Source organism: Elephantulus edwardii, unplaced genomic scaffold (genome assembly GCF_000299155.1).
Source record: "Elephantulus edwardii isolate Elephantulus edwardi_28Jun2011 unplaced genomic scaffold, EleEdw1.0 scaffold00033, whole genome shotgun sequence".
Taxonomy (NCBI): Eukaryota; Metazoa; Chordata; class Mammalia; order Macroscelidea; family Macroscelididae; genus Elephantulus; species Elephantulus edwardii.
Genome location: NW_006399783.1, coordinates 17917174 through 17938595, shown reverse-complemented (window position 1 = coordinate 17938595; position 21422 = coordinate 17917174). Strand labels below are relative to the sequence as shown.

The 21422-nt window shown below is 39.8% G+C and overlaps 1 protein-coding gene across 1 annotated transcript in view; it reads right to left on the bottom strand.

Moving 5' to 3' along the window:
- Positions 1-9728: 9728 nt before the first annotated feature.
- SFXN1 (sideroflexin 1) overlaps positions 9729-21422 on the bottom strand; it is a 76224-nt gene continuing 64530 nt past the window's right edge. The window contains exons 9-11 of the mRNA XM_006884368.1: positions 18655-18704; positions 17583-17630; positions 9729-9825 (exon numbers count right to left, since the gene is read on the bottom strand). Of these exons, the coding sequence (XP_006884430.1) occupies positions 9729-9825; positions 17583-17630; positions 18655-18704 (195 nt within the window). The remainder of the gene's footprint in view (positions 9826-17582; positions 17631-18654; positions 18705-21422) is intronic.

Sequence of the window (21422 nt, the reverse complement as noted above, 5' to 3'; positions counted from 1 at the left end):
GAGTTTAGGGCTGTTGTACATAGGGTCGCTATGAGTCGCAGGCGAGTCGACGGCACATAACAACAACAACAACATCCCAATGAGAAGGGAGAAAGAGGAGTAAATATTAGTAAGTAACTTAGTTGGGTAAAGCAAAAGGTAGTAAACAACGAAAGGTCATTCAGACATTGTAATTGGTTAATTGTATTAGTCTATTGCATTTAGGGAGCTCTATTGGCTTAGTGGTAAGGAATAGTACTGCCAATGAAAAGGTATAAGGTTCAAATCCACCAGCTGCTCCTTGGGAGAAAGATGGGCCATTTCCACCCATGTGATTGTCTCCCTCCGAAAGCCATTGAAGGGTCAGCTACAGGTTGGTTCCAACTCAATGGTACACAACAACAACAAGTAATTTTAGAATTTTTTTTACAATTAATGTTATAAAAATGTCATGTGTATGAATGCTCAAATGAAGGTGTGACTACTGTTTTGAAAAGAAAAGATATTTAAATGATCCAATTCAAAGCCAATATGATTTGAAACTTTCACTCAAAAAACTTCGTGTTATAGACATAAAAATAGTTGTATTAGAGGTTCTGTATGTAACTGAAGCTGTTGAGAGAGGTTTCTGTGTGAGAGATCCCTGGGTAGATTGGTGAGTAGTTCATCAAGCGAGATTGACTACCTGTGGGGAAAGAGTCGATGGAGAAGCTCAGTATCAGCAGTCAGGTCAGATACTGTGGAACAGATCATCAATTCCTCAAGTACAAGTTCAAATTGCATTTCAAGAAAATTAAAATAAGTCCATGATAGATTTGATATCTTGAACACTAATGACTGAAGACCAGATGAGTTGTGAGATGCCATCAAGGATATCATCTCCCTGTGAACAACAACAAATCAGAATCCTGTCTTGTCCTGTGCCATGCTCATCATCTCTGACACTTGAGCCCATTGCTGCAGTCATCGTGTCAATCCATTTTGTTGGAGTGGGGGAGGTCTTCCTCTCTCTTACTGAGCCTCTACTTTTCCAAGCATGATGTTCCTTTCCAAGGAACAACAAGCAACATGTCTGAAGTATGAAAGATGAGGTTTCACCATCTTTGCCTTCAAGGAGCAATCTGGCTGCACTTTCTCTAAGACATATCTGTTTGTTCTTGTGGCAGTCTGAGGGATAGTCAGTACTCTTCTCCAACAACACAACTCAAAGGCATCAGGACACTGTTGTTATGTGCAGTTGAGTTGCCTGCCATTCATAGTGTCTATAGAGTGCAATAGCTCTGAAACCTGCCCTATCTTGAGCAGTTTCTGTTTCCAAGATATTTCTCTCCATTACCTCAGTTACTGTGCCAATGCATCTCATCCAAGGTCTTTCTTCCTCTGCTGCATTGTCCTTCCACCCTTCCAACCATGATGTCCTTCCTGAATGGCTGGTCCCTCTTGGACAGGTGCCCAAAGTATGTAAGATGAAGCTTCAAAATCCTTACCTCCAAGGGACAGCTTGTTTTCACTTTCTACAAGACAGAACTATTTGTTATCTTGGCAGGCCACAGTATGTCCAATATTCTTCTCCAGAACCACAACTCAAAGGCATTAATTCTTACATCATCCTTAGTTACTGTCCAAGTCTCTGATGCATAGTCAATAATTGCCAAGACCATGGCTTGAAGCAAGTGCACCTTATCTTTAGATTGGCATCATTGCTCTTTAGCCCTTTGGAGAGGGCTCTAATGCAATTCATCTTTTGATTTCCTGACTGCTGATGCCAAGAGTGTTGATTGTGGAGCTGAGCAAGCTGAAGTTGCTAACAATCTCAATCTCTTCTTTATCATGGTATTGCCAGTTGGCCCAGTGGTGAGAATCATTGTCTTCTTGATGTTGAACTTCAATCCATATAAAAGACTACAGCCCTTTTCCTTCTGTAGCAAACAAGCCCTCCTCAATTTCAGCAAGAAAGGTTGTGTCAACTGCATAGTGCGGGTTGTTATGAGTCTTCCTTAATCCTGATGTCACATTCTTCTTCATAAAGTCCAACCCCCCAAATTATCTATTCTGCATATAGATTGTAAAAGTATGGAGACAGGATGTATTGCTGGTGCACTCCTGACACAGTTTTGAATCATGCAGTGTTTCCTTGCCCTGTTCTGAGGACTGCTTCTTGATCCAAGTATAAGTTTCGCATTAGCACAAGTGAGACCAAAATGAAAGTAAAATACAGTGAATTAAAGGGAGCCCTGGTAGCCTGCTGGTAAGGAGGTGTGCTGTCAAGCCAAAGGCATATGGTTCGAATCCACCATTTCATCTGTGGGAGAAAAATAGGCAATCTCCTCCCATGCTCCTCTGAAAACTTGCTGCAGGGTCAGCTATGGGTCGGTTCCAACTCGATGGAACATAACATAGAAAAGTAAAAGAGATGAATAGAGTATTTCAAGAGGCAGCTAGAGAAGACAAAGCAAAATATTAAGATAAAATATGCCAAGAACTGGAGTTAGAAAACCAAAAGGGAAGAATATCTTGGACATTGCTTAAACTGAAAGAACTGAAGAACTAATTCAAGCCTCAAGTTGCATTACTGAAGGATTCTATTGTCAAAATCTTGAATGAAGCAGAAAGCATCAGAAGATGGTAGGAATTCAAAAAGTCACTGCACCAAAAACAATTGACTGACCCTGAATCATTTCAGGAAGTAGCATATGATCAAGAATCAATGGTAATGATGGAAGAAGTTTAAGCTGCACTCAAGACTGGCAAAAAAATAAGTCCTCAAGAATTGGTGGAATATCAGTTGAGATGTTTCAGGAAACTGATATAGCCCTGGATATGCTCATCATTTTCTGCCAGCAAATAAGGAAGACAGTTACCTGGTCAATTGACTATATGAGATCTTTGTTTCCATTCCCAAGAAGGGTAATTCAACAGATTGTGGAAATTATTGAACAATATCATTAATGTCACCTGCGAGTAAAATCTTGTTGAGGATTATTTTTAAATGACTGGAAGATGACATCAACAGGGAACTAGAAATTCAAGCTAGATTCAGAAGAGGCCATGGCATCAGGCATATCATTGCTGATGCCAGTTAGATCTTGGCTGAAGGTAGAAAATATATATATAATGTTTGTGTGGGTCACAACAAATTATGAAAAACATTGAAAAGAAAAAGAATCCTAGAACCCTTAATTGTTCTTACCTCTATATAGACCAGAGAACTATGGTGATCTACTGATAAGAAGCTGTTTTACTAACTCAAAAGTCCATGGTTAGAATCCACCAGCTGCTTCATGGGAGAAAAATGGTCAATCTCCTTCCATGCAATTTACTCCCTGTGAAAATCTACTAGAGGATCAGCTATCAGTCAGTTCTGTTTGATGGCACATAGTAACAATATAAATAGATGAAAAAGCTGTTGTTGTAACAGAGCAAGGAGAACAAAAGAGCACTGCATGGTTTAAAATCAAGGTTTTATTCTTTCTCCATACCTATTCAATTTATATGCTGAGCAAATATTTTGAGAAGCTTAGATTTATATAGAAGAATGTGGCATCAAGATTGAAGCAAGACTCACCAGCAACATACATAATGTAGATGACACAACCTTGCTTCCAGAAGTTGGGAAAATTTTAAACACTCGCTGCAGAAGATCCAAGTCCACAATCTTTCATATGGTTTAAATCTCACCATCAAGAAAACTAAATCCTCACCACTGGACAAACAGACCACACTGTGGTAGATGAGTTAAGGTTGAAGTTGTCAGTGACTTCATTTTACTTGGGTCCACAATCAACCCTCATGTGAACAGCAGACACAAAATCAAAAGATGCTTTGGGAAAACTGCTGTCAAGGACCTCTTTAAAGTGCTAAAAAGAAAGGATTCAAGTTTAAAGACTGGTGTGCCTTATCCAGGTCCTGGTCTTTTCAATTGCTTCCTATGCATCTGAAAGTTGGATAATGACTAAGGAAGAGAGAAAAGGAATCAATGCCTTTGAGTTGGGGTGTTTCAGAAGAGTACTGAATATTCCATGGACCGTCAAAATAACGAACATGTCTGTCTTAGAGGAAGTTCAACCAGAGTGATCCTAGGAGGCAAGGATGGTGAAGTTCGTCTCATCTATTTGGGGCATGTTGTCGGGGGCGGGGGGCAATTCTTCAAAAAAGACATCATTCTAGGTAAAGTGGAGGGTCAGAGAAAAGTCCTCAACAAAACAGATTGGCACTGTGACTGTAGCAATGAGGTGAGCAATCAGAGGTAAGGATGGTGCCGAACAGGGTAAGGTTGAGCTCTGTAGTTCATAAATTCATGTTTGCTCTGAGCTGTAGTTGACACCATAGCATTTAACAGCAAGCAACAGCATGTAAGAAAGTCCAGTGTGTAAAGCTGGCTTAGAATGTCACATGGCTGATACTTAATGGGTGGAATCCTGGTAAATATACCCTGTGTTCAGCCACCAGGCATCTATCAGTTGAGGCTTGTGCGTTGCTAAGATGCTGAGCAGGTTTCAGCAAATTCCAGACTACGAAGAAACATCAGGAAGAATTACTTCTGGTAACCAGTCAGTGTTCTGATCTACCATGGTCTACACAAATACAGGGGCGGCACACGACTCGGCAGCATTTTTTTCTGTTGCGTATGAGGACATAAGTGAGGGCCAGTTTGACAGCAGCTAACAGTAACCATGGGTCCTGACTTGAAACAAAACTCTGTGGTTCTATGAATTATTACACAGCACGCAGGGGCAATGATTTGTAAATCACTACTTAACTTGGGAGGGACTGGAGTGAACTAACTCAGTCCCATTGTTGTTGTTAAGTGTTGTCAAGTAGTAGAAGACTCATAGCGACCCTATGAATGAAAGACCTGAATACTTGTATAACTTTGATCGTTTCTCAGTCCCATAAGGCCAAATATTGTATAAAACCATTATTGTAGAACATGTATGAAGATCAAAGGGGGGAATCAGAGGGCTGAGGATGGGTGGAAAGGTGGGCATTAATCATAGAGTCACACAATTTGATGGACTGGAGAAGTGAAGAAATGGGGAAAATCTGGTGTGAAAAACAATGTATACAAACTTTGTAAATAAACAAGCATTTAAAAAAAAAACAAAACAAAACCCAAACAAACCTCTGTGTGTTGACTTAGCCTCCTTTCTGGTCAAGCAACTCCAACGTCTCTGGTAACCTTAAAGAGGACGGGATAGCTCAGATAGAAATAATTCCAGCTGGCTGCTCCCAGCCAGATTCATTCTCAGCTGTCTTCCCAGAAGACAGATTCCTTTTTCTCTCCATATCTGGGTGAAGACTTCTTGACACAAAACAGATTCTTCTCCACAGCTAAGTAGTCTGTGAAGACACTTTTCAGATTCATGGATAGTGTTCTGACCTCAAAGGCAACTATGACACTCAGCTAGGGTCAGTTGTTCTAGGTGCTGGAGATGGAACTACAAACAAAAGTCCTTGCCCTTGTAAGTTTGTTGTTGCGAAGAATGTCAGCATTTGGCCCATGGTGTTTACAAGGAATTGGAGAAGGATAAGTATCATATTTCTAGAAAATCACAAGCGGCTCTCACAGGGACCCAATGAAACTCTCTGGCCCTTGGGAAAACCCCTATTTGGCTACAAGTGGCATTTCTCAAGCTCTGATGAATAGAGATCATCTGGGATTCTAGGTACTACTCAGATTCTAATTTGTGAGTCACTGTGATGCTGGAAGCTATGCCACCAGTGTTTCAAATGCCAGAAGGCCCTTGCACAATGGCCAGGTTAGGGCAGAGCTTCCAGATGAAGACAAACTATGAAGTATGATTGGCCTCCAACTTCTGAAGTAACAGGCCTCTGAAAACCCTATGAACAATAGAGAATAGTGTATTAGAGGTAGAGTCCAGTTTGAAAGGCACAGGATAGGACAGGGTTCAGATCTGTTGTTCATAGGATTGCTTTAAGTCTAACTTGACAGCACCTAACAATTCAGATTCTCATTCACTGGTTTTGAGTTGGGACCCAAAACTTCACATTTCCAACCAAGCTTGTATGCTGCTTGTCCTGGACCACATTTTCACTTTCAAGGGTTTAGATGACACCTGCCTCATCACTTAACCAGTTGACTGTGACTCTGGTGTACTCAATGGCGTGTATGTTACTGTAATGTTGGCAGCTGTAGCATAGTTATCTCAAATATTAGCTAGACCATTCATGGTGGGCAGATTTCGGCATATATTCTAGACTAAGACTTGAAAGTTAGTCTTGGTGATTGACATCTGAAAATCAGTCAGTGATCACAGACTATCGTCTGACTTACATGCTTTAGATACTTCATCAGAGGAGATCAGGCACTGGAGGACAGCGTGTTGGTGAAATAGAAAACGAGCAAGGGAGAGTGCGGGTGAGATGCATGGGCACAATAGCTACAATGACGGATACAGACATGATGGCAATTGTGAGGATGCTTTGTACAACTGTTCACAAGGCTGCCATGAATGAGAAACCAACTCAACTCTTTCTACTAAATGCTACCTTACTTTTTTCTCAACTTGAAACCATGTATGTGTTGATTTGGCCCTAACTCAGACGTCAAGCCAACACAAGGGGGAAACAAATTTTATTAGAGCATTTTTGGACAGGGTTGCAGGCTTGCGTGTCATCTTCAGAGTTGTCTTGATGATGTGCTCCCTTCCTGGAAGCTGGCCCTTCTGCCTTTGTCTCATGCAGAGCTCAACTGTTAAGGCATCTTTATGGGATAGATTAAACTATCTCAATTGACCAGTTATTTCTCATTTAGTTGTAGATTACCTTTAGTGAAATTGCTAGATATTGACACGGTGCCCTTACCAATGACATGCTGGTACTCTGAAAACATGTCTCTAGGGCAAGTATACACAGGTAAGAATTTACAGAAAGTTAACAGTATAGGAGGCCAGTAACAGGTGTACAGGATCTTCTTGTCTCATGTCTCCAACTCTATGGTGTAGATTCAATTGTCTCCTTCTTTTCAATATAACAAAATCACAGACAACCTCCCCCCCACCAAATCGCAGGTAATGGAGAACGTAACTGGCCCAAAGGCATGACTATATATAAGGCCAAGAATGCACCTGGCTCTGACTTCTCTTAAAACAGAATCAAATCACTTAAGTGTCTGACAGAGGGACTGTAACAAAATAGATGCAGATATGACCAGAGGCTCAGGTCTCGATGAAATCTATTAGTAAGGCATTTCCAAATCTTGGTGAATTCAGATTTTGTTAACCTTGGCAAATGTTTTTTCATACCAGAATCTGATAAATACTGTCAAAGCACATGGGCCTCACTACTATGTCCAGCAGTGTTCATCACTGGAGTGTGAAGCAAAGTCTCGTATTCCCCTTGTACTCATAACCACAGCCCCAGAAATGACGGTGGTGGTACTGGGCATGTGAACTATTGCAGGCATTGTGTTCAAGAAGGTGAGAGGCTGGTAACAAAAACTAGGTCTGTCTCCTGTTAATGCCATAATACAAAAATTTCTTTTCATTAGGTCTTCCTGATGGTACACAAGATATTAAGTTTGAATGAGAGGCACCATCAACTGCAACACAGAAACAGCATGATCCTTTAAATACAAATAAAAGAGAGAATTTTATTTCATTTGGAGTTTATTTAACATTTCATCCAGTTGAACTGAAACAACACACTGTCTCCAATACTGGCCAGACACTGTCCTAATACTGAAATAATCACTGCTAGTCAGTTAGTTAATACTTATGACCATGATTCTTTATAGCATGTTAATAGAAACATCAATAACTATTAATCTTTACAAACTTATTGCACTTCATGTGGATTTTCTACCTGAAAGGTATTTCTAGATCAGCAAAGCTTGCCAATCTTGGTTTTGTTCTTTTTTAAAAAGTATATAAACCATGATTAAACTCACTCACTGTCAGAGTCGATTCTGACTCTTTGTGAGTTTCCAAGGCTGTAAATATTAATGGGAGGAGGCTGCCGGGGGCCAGTAAGCACCGAAGACACTCAGCCTCCAGGTTAGCTGGGCACCGTGCAATGGGCTATGCCACCAATGCTCCTTGATGATTAAATCATACAGTTAATACTGAACCTGAAGATTCAAGAGACAATTTTTAAAAAGATTCATCTCCATTCTCAATTTCCCTCTTACAACTGTGTTTTGGGTCTATCTTCCTTGTGTGGGAGTGTATACTTTCAGTTGGGTCACGAATCTTTTAATGATCGTAGCCATCCTGAAGTGGAGCCACAAATTTGTGGTGTAAGAATTCTGAGATGAGAGAGGCCAAGTGAGGGAGGCAGACACTCAAGAATCTGAATGCTGCCTTTTGCTAAAAGCATCCTTTAAGTACCTTATAGAGATCTATCTTGAATTCCAGGCTTTTTAAAGAAAAGCATCTTTGGCAGTGAAATACACCCCAGGCTAGCATGCTGCTTCAAATTCTAAAGGAGAAAATTCTAATGGCATAAAGGAAGGCTCAGTCATCCAAAGCTTCAGATCCACTAATCTTTTCATAGGAAGGAGAAGCACAGACACAGGACACGCTATTTTTTTTCTTTATGAGGAAATTCAGTATGGCCACATTGTCTGGAAAATCTGCTAAAACTAAATAGGTTTCTACATTTTCTTCCCCCCACTTAAAACATTTCGGAATGACAATGACCAACAATCAATGAAGCAATCACCTTCTGCTATGACTGAATAATGAGACACTTGAAATATAATCTGTTAAATTAGCTAGAAAACACATAGAATCACTACAGATACTGTAAGCAGTACCATACAGATTCATCACCTTCAAACAGTGTAGAATGTAATAGACAATACTGAAGTGAAATTCATTTAGCTACTAATTCATAAACACATGATTTCGATATCTCAAAGTTAAAGAAATCTGTGAGGATAAGAAAAGACAAGGTGACTGAACAAACCGAAAAATGAGCCTGATCAGATTCAACGCAGTTATATGGCATAAGTGTTGGGGATATTTTATACATTTGACATTTGGAAACTTCAGTTATTTGATTATTTGGAGTGGATACTTGAGTATAAAAGTTAATAACTAAAGTAAGGCCCACACCAGTCTGAGAATTTAAAACTGAATGAATTTTATGGTTCGCCAAATAAATCTATCAACGTTATGTGAGCATTTATTTGTTGGTAGCACGGAAGTCTGGTCATCTTGGTCTATTACTATGACATTGGAAGGTCTAAAAAAGAATCAATATGCTGAAATTAAAAAAAAATGCTATTTTTTTTTTTACCTGCCCACTGCTCACACTAGAGACAAACTAGTTTAACACTGAAGGGAAATATTTTTAGTTTAGCCTCAGAACTTTTGCCTGTTCCTCCATTACTTCTGAGATCCCGGATTTGAAACAACAGTGGGATAAAAATTTAATATTTAAAGCAGATTTCCTTTTCACTGATTGATAATTATTACTAATTGAGCATCTACTAAGAACCTATCTTATGCCTAGAAGTGCTTCATAAAACCTTGGGTGAGGGTTTGGACATGGTCTTTGAAAATCTCTGACTATAAGACACAGAAAAGGTATTTTTGCAAATGATATGATTCAACTGGAATAGACCAATAGGTGTGAAGGACCTGGCTGGGTTCTACATAGCAGCTTCCCCCTGTAAGGCTAGCACGGATCTTGGAAATGTTTTGGTAGTTAGGAGAACACAGGTCAAACAAGGCTACACCAGGTGCATGGCTGAGAGGATTAGCCTTGAGGCTGGGCTTCCTGCTTTATAATCCCTTATTAAAGTACACGCGGCGTAACTCGGGATGCATCTCCTGGATCTTGGCTTGCAGGTCAGCCTCCAAACTGGTCACAGACATAGAACTAGAATAAGGGAGAAACGACAGCGTTAGTACATGATCAAAGATGAGAACCAGATTTAGAGGAGAAAGGAGGGGGTGGCAGGTGTGGAGATCCCAAAGTTGTAGCGAAAGACTCTGTTTTAAAATGGGTTTCACGTGGCTGGAAGTGAAAAATCCTGTTTCTTCCAGAAAATGAACTTCTGCCGATAATCAACAGAACCTAATCTTGAGATATCTTTTTAACCTTTATCTTTTAATCTTATTAAAAAGGTTAGGAACTGCTCATTGCTGCCTGGGCTGTGCACTGACATTCTCAGGAACTGCTGTGGTGGGAAATACAATTTATAGCAATGTCACTTTCCAAGGAAAATAAATGTTGGCTACCAACAATTAAATGTCACTTGCCTTCAATGGGATCTGTAACACCAAAAATTTGTTTATACTAAATTTTCTTTTTTGCTGTTGTTGTGTTGTTATGTGCTGTTAAGCTGCCTGTGAGTCATAGTGACTCTATGTACAACAGCTCTGAAGTCAGCTATGTCCTGAGCCAGTTTCACTGACTCCAATACACCTACCCCCATTGACCTCGTCACTGTCTCAATCCATTTCATCCAGGGTCTTCCTCTCCTGCACTGTTCGTCCACCCTTCCAAGAATTATGTCCTTCTCCAAGGACGAGTCCCTCCTGGCCACATGCTCAAGTTATGTAAGACGGAGCTTCAAAATCCTAGTTTCCAAGGAGACTTCACTCTCTCCAAGAGAGACCTATTTGTTTTCTTGGCAGTCTATGGTAAGTACTACTTAAATAAAACTTTTTAAAAATATTAACATATATGAGAAAAAAAATTACAGTCATATTACTGACAACAACAATACATAGCAACAACAAAACAAAATCCTTCCAAATCACCAAACTAATTGTGGAACTGACTTCAACTCATGGTGACCTATGTGTGCCATAGAAGATCAATGAATTTTCAGTGGCTGAACTTATGGAAGTAGATCACCACACCTTTCTCCTGAGAGGTACCTCTGCATTGACTGAAACCACCAGTTAGCGGCCAGCGCACTGACTGTTTGCCCCATAATCTGTGCGTATGTACTTATAAAGTCTATTTGAGAGTATTATATGCATTTATCTTTGGCCTATGGGTTGAGAGTTGCACTGTCAATTCTGATGTGACAGGTTTGAATCCACCAGCTTTTCCACAGGAGAAGGACAGGCAATCTCCTAAGCTATATACAGCCTCTGAAAATGCGTGGGAGGGTTAGGTTCCGACTCAACAACACATAACAAAAAACAACAAAACCTCTGAAAATCAGGTATTACCCTAACTTCAGAGCTAAGGAAATCTGAGGTGTAACTGGAATTTGAAGCTAAATCTTTCTCAGTTTAACTGCTATTCTTCTGTTTAACTGCCTAACATGCTGCATCTTAGTCCTTGTGTTGTTTTTTGTTTTCTGTTGATCTATGATTGTCTATAATAACTGTTACTGCTTTCTAAAGACATACTCTGATTTTAGAATCAAAGTTCTTCAGACTTCAATGGAGTAGAAATTTTTCTTTTATCTTCCTGGAGGGTTTGTTTCAAATAAAAATAATTTGCTTGACAGTTGGCTAAAACCCATCTGTAAGACCACCTGGTCCTTATGTTTTTCCCTCTAGGAGGAACATGAAATAATGTTTCAATTTCCCTAGTGGTTTTATGCCTATCTAGACTTCCAACATTACAGGGCTGCTAACATTTTTCTAGGAATTGATATATTTACCCTGTCTTCCTATCTATTGGTACAATAATTCGGAAACAATTTTCTTTATAACATTTTAATCAGATAAACCTATCATAATGCTTCCTTTCCCATTCATAATATTCCTTATTTGTACTTTATCTCTCTTGTCCTTTGATTTCACCAATCTTCTACTTTGTTGTTATTCATTGTAATAATCATTTTTTGCTTTGTTGATCTTCTATTTTTTATCATTTTTGTTTATATTTCTGCTCTTACTATCTCTATCCTTCTGTACCTTTCACCCCTTGGACTTTATTCTTTACTTTATAAACAAAAATTCAAATTGCACCTTTAGTTCAATGATGTTAAAGAATTCTTTCTACTATAAACTTTTAAAGCTATAATATTCTCTCAGAACAACACTTTTGCTGCTTCCCCATTTTTTTCGGGAAGGAGTGTCTTCATTATCATTCATTCATGCGGTATATTCATTATTCATACAATGGACTATCACACAGCAGTATAAATGAAGAGACTATAGTTACATACAGTGATCTTAATCAATCTTGATTATCCGGTACAGCATAAAAAGGCAAGCACCATAGAGCTATATATAGTGTTTAACCTTTTCCTAGAAATCTCTGAAAGAAAAAAAAAATCCCACCCAAAACATATATAGGTGATAATCGTTTTTAAATACAAGAGTATGATAAACTTAAAAAATTTAGGTTCATAGTCAAATATGCAAAGAGAAAGGGTGAGAGAAGACCAAAAGAAATATAACTTATTGGTATCATTTTTCTCGTGGGTGGTGAGTTTATGGATGTTCACTGTATCATTACAACAAATAAAAATAATTTCCAAAAGTAGTAAAATAAAACAAGGTCATTTATAGACCAGTGTGGATAGTGAGTTATCTACCAAGGATTATGACTATAGGCATATTTCCTTTGTGTGTCTTGGAGGAAGGACAACCAGGGTACTCCTTGGGCATATTGTCAGGAGGGACCAGCTCTTGGGAAAAAGTCCTTATATTGAGAAAGATGGTAGGTCAGAGAAAGTGAGGAAGCCCTTTAACACGATGGACTAATATAGTGACTATAACAATGGACTCGAGCCCATTAGAGACGGTAAAGACGGCACAAAATTGGACAAAGTTCAGAGCTGTTGTCCATAAGTTTTCTATGAGTCATATTTTATTCATTGGTACCTAACAACAATAACAACATATCTATTTTCATTTAGATAGTTCTGCTTCACATTTACTGAAATTTTTACAAATGAAGGCTTGTGGCAACCCTATGTCAAACAAGTCTATTGGTGTCAGTTCACCAACAGCATGTGCTCAATTCTTATTACTGCTTGGCATTTTGGTAATTCTCATACTAACTCAACTTCTTCATGATGCTATGGGTCCCTGGATAGACTATAGTACAGAATAAGCATAACTTTCACATTCACTGGGAAACTATAACATGCATGTAACTTGCTTCATTGCTTATTTGCTTTATTTCAGCGTTTAGAACAGAACCTGCAGTATCTCTGAGGTATGCCTATCATCCTATTCTGTGTAACAGAGAAGCAGGAAAAAAGAAGAAAAACAAATGTGCAAACATATAGGCAAACAAAAAGAAAATAGGATGTCATGCTTGGGAGGGTGGAGGGACAGTGAAGGAGAAGACCCTCTGTGAGGTGGATTGATTCAGAGCCTTGGGTAGGTGTGTCAGAGACAGTTAGATTGGTACAGGATAGAGCAGCGTTTAGGGCTGTTGTACATAGGGTTGCTATAAGTCACAGGCGACTTGGTGGCCCATAACAACAACAACATGCTTCACTTTTGAATAGAGGGAGACGAGCGGATTCTAGGTTTCTCAAATGTCAAATCATGTATTCTCCAAAGGCATGTGACCTCATGACACCAGTGATGAAAAAAATCTAACTTCCACACTTAAGAGTTAAAATAACCATAAAAATAGCATCAATCTTGGAAGAGGGATGAACAGGGAGAAAAAGGCGAGTAAAACTCAATACAGTGAACATATTTCATAGTCTATGGGGGAGAGAATAGTCTAAAAGTATTATATTTTAGGGCATTATTTTTATCGTAGGAGTATGCAATGAGGGTTGTAGAGTGGATTATATTTGGGGGTAGGGGGGGGGTTTGGGGGGGGGGGGGGGGGGATTGTGTACCAATGAGGGAGTTTTTCTTTTGCTTTTCAAGGAGAGGAGCAAATGGGGGGGGAGGGGTTTGTGCGGGGAGAAGGGTGCAACAATGAATGAATGGAATCCCAAAATTTCTGTAGATGTTCATTGAAATGAAAAATAAACCTAAATTTAAAAAAAAAACGTTTATTAAGAAAAAAAAAACTCAATACAGTGATAAGCTGGGTGAAGGAAAAGGCAATACATGATGAGGGTTGGTTAGACATTGTCATTAATTAATTTAATCAATGATAATGTTATAGAACAAAATGTCTGTGAGTGTATGAAAAAGCAAAATGATTTGTAACGCTTCACTCAAATGAAGAAGAAATCATTTAACCTACAACCAAAAGAGAGCAAAATAGATGAATGGGACCTTCTAAGAATCAAATGCACCAAAACACTTCTCCAACGGGGTAAAAAGGAAAGGCACAGATTGGCCAAAAAACCTTTGGCAATGGCCTATATGTAGTAAGGGACTCAGATCTAAAATTTATAGAATACGCCAACTAGAATGCTTCAACAAGGGGTGAGGATGGGTGGGGGGAAATCACAGAGTCACACAATTTGGTGGGTGGAGAGGGGGCGGGTAAAGGAAGTGGGAAAGATCTGGTGGAGATCTGAAAAGACAGGGTAATAGTGGTCATAATTCAATGGGTATTAAGTTTATAAAACATAATATATGAGAATGTACGAAACACGATGTGAATGACAGGAAGTGTGAAAGACAGTGTATATGAATTATGAATGCAAATCAATATAAAATAAAAATTAATGCATATAAAGAGTCAAGGGGAGGAGGGTGGAAGCAGAGGGATGAGGATGTACAGGGACGAGAGGAGGATTAATCATGAGTTGGACCATATGATGGGTGGGGGGTGGTGAGGGAAATTGGAAGAATCTGGTTTGAAAAACAATGTATTTGAATTTTATAAATAAACGAGAATAAACAACAACAACAACAAAAAAAAGAATACCTCAATAAGAAAAGGGTAAACAACTGAATCACAAAATGAACACAGGATATAAACAGACACTTCACCAGAGAACACATTCAGATGGCAAACAAACACATAAAGAAATGTCCAAAATCCTTATCTATCAGAGAGATGCAAATGAAAAAACTAATGAGATAATATCTCACCAAATGAATAGCAAAATTCAACATGGGAGTAAACAAACAATGGTGAGGTTGGGGAGATATTGGAACTGTTATTCAGTGCTGGTGCAAGTGTAAAATAGTGTAATCACTATGGAAGGCAGTCTGGCACTTTCTCAAAAAGTTGGAAATAGAAATACCATTTGACCCAGGAATTCCATTTTTGGGAGTATACCCTAAAGAAGCCAGAATTGTCAGTCAAACAGATGTATGCACACACATGTTTATTGCTGTGGTATTCACAATAGCAAAGAGATGGAAGCACCCCAAGCTTATCAACAAACAAATGGATAGAAAATCTATTGTACACAATGGAATATTACACAGCACCGAAAAACAATGAACTTGTAAAACATTATGCAACATGGATGGGCTTGGAGGATATTATGCTAAGAGAAACACCTCGGTCACAAAAGTACAAATACTGTATAATACCACTGTTACAAAGCAGGACTGACATGGTTAGAAGGAGAATAGGAAAAGAGTGGATAGATAATGAACACTACATTGGAACAGATGAGGAAAAGAACTGTTTAAAAGGAATATATGATTAGGTAGCAGGAGTGGCATCCACTTCCTAAACATGCCTCTGGAAACACTATGAACTTTTATATGGTGACAGTTATAGAAAGGCTTCAGGCTTTTTGTTCATAGGGTTCCTGAGTTGTGCTTGACTCAATGACAATCAACAACATTATATGAATCCAGAATAAGCGGTGCATTGTAAAATGGACTGGGAGAAGAAAATGTGCAACAATGAATGAATGAAAATCCAACTTTTCTATAAACTTTCATGAAAATCACAATAATATAAAATAAAGAAGAAAAAATTTTTTTTTAAAAATACTAAAAAGAAAATAAGGGGTTTTTCCCCCTCAAACACTGTCTTGAGGCAAAGTCAAGCAAGGCATTGGCAGGGCACTGTTTAACTTCTTTTCAAATCTAAACATCTTTTAGTGTCAAAATAATAAGTTGCATTTAAGAAGAATTTTGTTTGCATCAAGCACTCTCAGCAGCACCTGAAAGGCACCATCTTGAAGTCCTCAAGTGCAGGGCCAACTGGTACGAGGTGGGGTTCCACTGTCACAAGCAGCCTTTTCTCCGTTAAGACCTGGGTTCTGGCGTTTGCACAACTAAATGGGCATGGTTTTTCCATGTACAGGCAGTCTCAGAGAACAAATGCGGAAGACTCGCCCCCTCCCCAGCTCGCCGGTAGGCGTCAAGGTGATGAAGGACTCTCTCTCTTTTGGCATTTAAATCCCTATTCAACCAAACTCCTTGCCACTGAGTTAAGTCCAGCTCATGGAGACCCAGTGGTCAGAAGAGCACTATGCTCCATAGAGATTTCAAGACCATGACCTCTGGGAAGCAGATTTCTAAGTCATTCTTTCAAGGTGCCCCAGGTAGGCCTGAACCTGTAACCTCTGAGTAACAGCCAATTAAGATAATCATTTGTATTACCTGTTGTATTACGTGTTGCTATCTATTCCGCTCCGGCTCCTAGTGACCTGACAGGACAAAGCGGAACTGCCTCATAGTTTCCAAGAATATAACCTGTTATACAAGCACGCTGCCATGTCCTTCTCCTGGGGAGCAGGTGGTGGGTTCCTAGTTAGCGGTCTAGTGCATAACCACTGCACCACCAGATCACCTCTTCAAGAGGGTGGGGGTATCAAAGACAGAAGTAGAAAGGCAGGTAGAAGGAAGAGTTTTTCATCAACGGGTAGAGAAAATGAATAAAGTTAGTTGAAGTATAGAGCACCTCATCTGAAACCTGCTTTGAACATCTAGGGCATTACAGACCATGTGTTTGGGACTAGGTGGGCCACGATGGAAAAGGTATTAAAATGGCTGGAGACTGGGAATGTTTTTAAAAGAAAAAAACAACAAACCCAAAACATCCCCAACAGAAGCTAGGAGATATTGCTTCTCTCTGCCTTCATGCTCGATTAGGAGGAGGCTGATGACCTAGATTCATAGAATGCTGATTTAATGCCTGTCAATCCAATGTGCACATCAAAGGCAGGATTCAAGGTCAGCTTGTGATAAAAGACACGTGAGCATTAAGGCTTTTAACACTAAAAAATGATGTGGGAAGAAGAGAAGCAAATGTACCAACCACCTAAGCTAAGTGCATATAATTGCCATCCCTGGGGGTGAAACTTAAATTCTAATATATGTATTACATGTGCCTTTGTCAATGGATTGGGCGAGAATAAGCTGTATTTAAATTTTGTAAGAACAAATTTGCACCAGAGTTAACCTGACTCTTACTGAAGAATAAAGCATTTCAAAGGATTAGAAAAGAGTTGGCAAGGAATTTTGAAATTAGGCAGATTCAAGCTTGATTTTCCATTTCTTTCAGTGACCCAGGCTTTCTTAAGGGGTAGTGGGGGCAGGCTGGTGAAGCACTTGGCTAACTGAAAAGTCGGCAGTTTGAACCCATCAGCTGCTCCATGGGATAAGATGAGGCAATGCACATCTAAAAGGATTCACATCCTCAGATGGTTCTACTCTGTCCTATAGGTCACGGTAAGTCAGAACTGATTTGATGGAAATGGGCTTAGGGCTTAAATGATCTTTTTTTCTGTCTCAACTTCCCAACCAGTGAAATGAATTAACAACATCTGTCACTTTGGTTATTAGGATTCAATGTTGTAACCATACAGAAGAATAACATATACATACCTTTTCTGAGGAAACAAAGCACAGCAGAGAGGTGTAGCAAACACCAAACTTTAAGAAAAGAAAGAAAAGATGAGTCTTTAGCATCTGTTGGCATCTTATAAACAGCTGGCTTTTACGAGTCCCTCTTCCCATTTTATTAATCTAACCATCCGTTTTCTTTCTTTATTGCTGCATATTCTCTCGCACAATCTATCCTTTTTGTGTCATTTTATTACACAGGAGTGCCAAAGTAATATAAACTCTGGTGGCTTAGTGGTAAGGAATTGCTCTGCCAATGCCAAAGTGTGTGGTTTGAATCCACCAGCTACTTCATGGTAGAAAAATGGACAATCAACCCCCATGAGACTAACTGCTTCTGAAAACCCACTGGTGGGTCATGCATGGTCAGTTCTGATTCCAAGGTACACAACAACAACAAGGAGGACTGCCAAAATAATAAGAAATAGAAATGAGATATACAGAAGTTTCAAAAAATTCTTACAAATGAGAGTCCCAAATATTGCAGAATTTTCTTCTCTTTTGTTTTTTTAAACGGATTTCCTCCCCCTCTGCCTCCCTTCTATAGATGTTTTTTAAGCAGAATGTGTTACCATTAGCTGTCATTGAGCTGAACCTGATGTGCGCAGGGATTCTAGGCATAATGCAACAAAATGCTGCTCAGTCCTCCATCATCGCCACACACGCTCACAGGACGAGCTGTGTGATTGTCACTGGTGGACTTTGGGAGGTAGACTGCCAAGCTTTTCTTCTTGCTGTGGCTTTGGAAGTTCCACTGAAACTCGCTCAGTGTCACAGCAACATGCAGGTCTCCACTGACAGGCAGGTGGATTATACTGACTGGGGGTTGCATGAGGCTCCATCACGGAAGGAGAGAATTCTTGCACGGGGTCATCAATGCTCTCAAAGATGGTGCACTTGGAGCTCATTACGGGGTCCAGAATTCCAATGGCCCCAGATGAGTCTCACTCTCAAACTTTGCATCCCATTTTATCTACCCTTCCCTGCACATTTTATATGCTGTATGTTTATCTTTGAAAAAGCAATTAGTGATAGGAAATGAACTTCTACTCACCAGAAGCCAACTAATCCAACTTGAATAGGTGCACTCATCCAGGGGAACCTCTGTGTTAAGAAATAGGATATTTTTAATACTCTTTATACAGACTTTGCAAGGCAATTTCTTTTGTTGCCGAACTGAAGGGAACCATTCCCCACCACAGGATCCAAATGCAATGTAATTAGTAAAACTTTGGGGTAACACTGAAAAAACAAGTTAGCTTTTTCTTGCTGTAACTCTCCCTGATCAGTAAATGAAGAGACATGGAAAGATTAAGTCACTTCTATTTTCTTTCCCTTTGTACATACAGTTTGTGTGGTGCTCGGCTACACACAGAAGGTAGAGAAATAGTTGTCATTTATTTACAAGCTGCCTCTCAGCTGGGAAAGCAGTATGGCCTGGTACCAAGGTCTGATGACAATTCAGAAACAGTTACCATGGAGACCACTCTGATTCATGGTGACCTGGTCTGTGTCAGAATCAAACTACACAAAAGCACAGAGGCTGATTTTTTTTTTTTTTGGACGTAGTTCAGGACGCCTTAGAGGAAAGAATGGTGAAACTTCAGCTCACATACTTTGGGCATACTGTTAGGAGGGGCCATTCCTTGAAAAGGGGCAACACGCTTGGAAAGGTGGAGAGTCAGCGAAAGAGAAGCCCTTCAACAAGATGGACTGACAGTGACTGTAGCAGTGGGTTCAAGTATGTCAGAGACGGTGAGGATGGTGTAGAATAGGGCAAAATTCAGATCCACTGTTCACTGGTCACCATGTGTTGTAGTCAACTTGATGGCAATTAACAACAAGGTTGTTATGTGCCATCGAGTCACTTGTGACTCTTACTGACCCTATGTACAACAGCTCTGAACCCTGCTCTATCCTGTGCCAACCTTATTGTCTCTGACACACCAACCCCCATTACCACAGTCACTGAGTCAATCCATCTCATGGAGGGTCTTTCTCTCTTGTGCTGTTCCTCTATCCTCCCAAGCATGACATGCCTTTCCAAAGACTGGTCCCAACATGTCCAAAGTATGTCAGACAAAGCTTCTGAATGCTTGTCTCCAAGGAGCAGCCTGGTCTCATCTTCTCTAGCATGAACCTGTTTGTTCTCCAAGCCATTCATAGTATATTCAATAGTCCAGCATCACAGCTCAAAGGCATCCATTCTCTCTCTATCACCCATAGTCATTAGACTTAAACGTCTAGCCTTTCAGTTAGCAGCCTAGTGTGATGATCATGCAAAGACTCAGATTTTTGCCCTACCAGTCAGTTCCAACCTGTGGATTGAGGGTATGCAGAACCCAAGTTCTCCAAGCTTTGATCCCCTTATCTTTAAAACAAAGATCAAAACAGCTTTCTAAGGGTGTGGGTGTGAAGTTAGCTCCATAACACATTTATATACTGCTTTTGACAGAGCAGAAATCAAAACAAACTTCCCCACCCCTGTACTTTTCCTTGCCTGGTTACAGTCACTGTCAGGATGGTTGAACTTATTTCTGGCATAAAACATTTTTGCTTGTCATTTTTTCTTTTTTAATGAAAATGAGGGAGTTTACATTTTAATTTTAAAAAAGACAGGATACTGAAATTCACAATATAAAGTGAGATGAGACAGATGTATGGTGGTTAGTCTATAAAAATTAGCCTATAAAAAGCCCCCGCCAGTTCCCTTTGAGTCAATCAAACTCAAAGGTGACCCCAAGCATTTCAAATAGAACTACACTCCATAGTGTTTTCAATGGCTGTGATCTTTCAAAGAGGAGCCCGGTGGTGCTGTGGGTAAATGCTTGACTGCCAATCCAAAGGTCAGTGGTTCAAGCCCACCAGCTGCTTGAGAGAAAGATGAGGCTGTCTGCTTCTCTGGAGGTTTATTGCCTTGCAAACTCTTGGGGTACTTTTATTCTGCCTTCCAGGGTCACTAAGAGTCAGAATCAACTTGCTGGCTGATTTTTGGTTGGTTGGTTTTGGCTTTGCCTTTTTTTTTCTTTTTTAAAAAAATCTTTCAAAAGTAGCTTACCAGGTTTCCTTTCTTTTGAGGCATCTGTGTTATTGTTGTTATTAGGTGCTGTCAAGTCAAGCAGAGACCCTGGGAACAGTAGATTTGAATCCTGTCCTACTCTGTGCCATTCTCACACTTCCTGATACACAAGAGCCCACTGTGGCACTCACTATGTCAATTCACCGGTTGAGGTTCTTCCTCTCCTTTACCAACCCTCCACCTTTCCAAGCATCATGTCCCTCTCCAAGGAGTTGCTCCTCTTAGCAACATGCCTGAAGTCTGTGAGGCAAAATCTCATCATCTTTACCTCCAAAGAGTATTCTGGCTGCACCCTCTCCAAGACACATCTGTTTGTTCTCCTGGTCGTCTATGGGATGTTCAGTGCTCTTCTCCAACACCACAGCTCAAAGGCATCAATTCTTCTGTCATCCTTATTTACTGTCCAGCTCTCAGATGCATAGCAAGTAATTAAGAAAGACCATGGCCTTCAATACAGCTTTGACTCTCTCCTTCATTACAACTGGCTCCTGATCATACGATATTTCCTGAAATTTTTCAGTGTCAATCAGTTCTTTCTGACACAGTGACTCAGTGTATTCCCTCCATCTAGATACTTTTGGGGTCATTCAATATATTGCCCATAGCATCTTTCAGTATTGCAACTCAAGGCTTAAATGTGTTTTACATTTCTCTCAGCTTGAGAAATGCAGAATGAGTTCTTCCCTTTTTATTCTCCAATTCCAGCTTTCTGCATATTCCATTATAATACTTTGCTTTGTCTT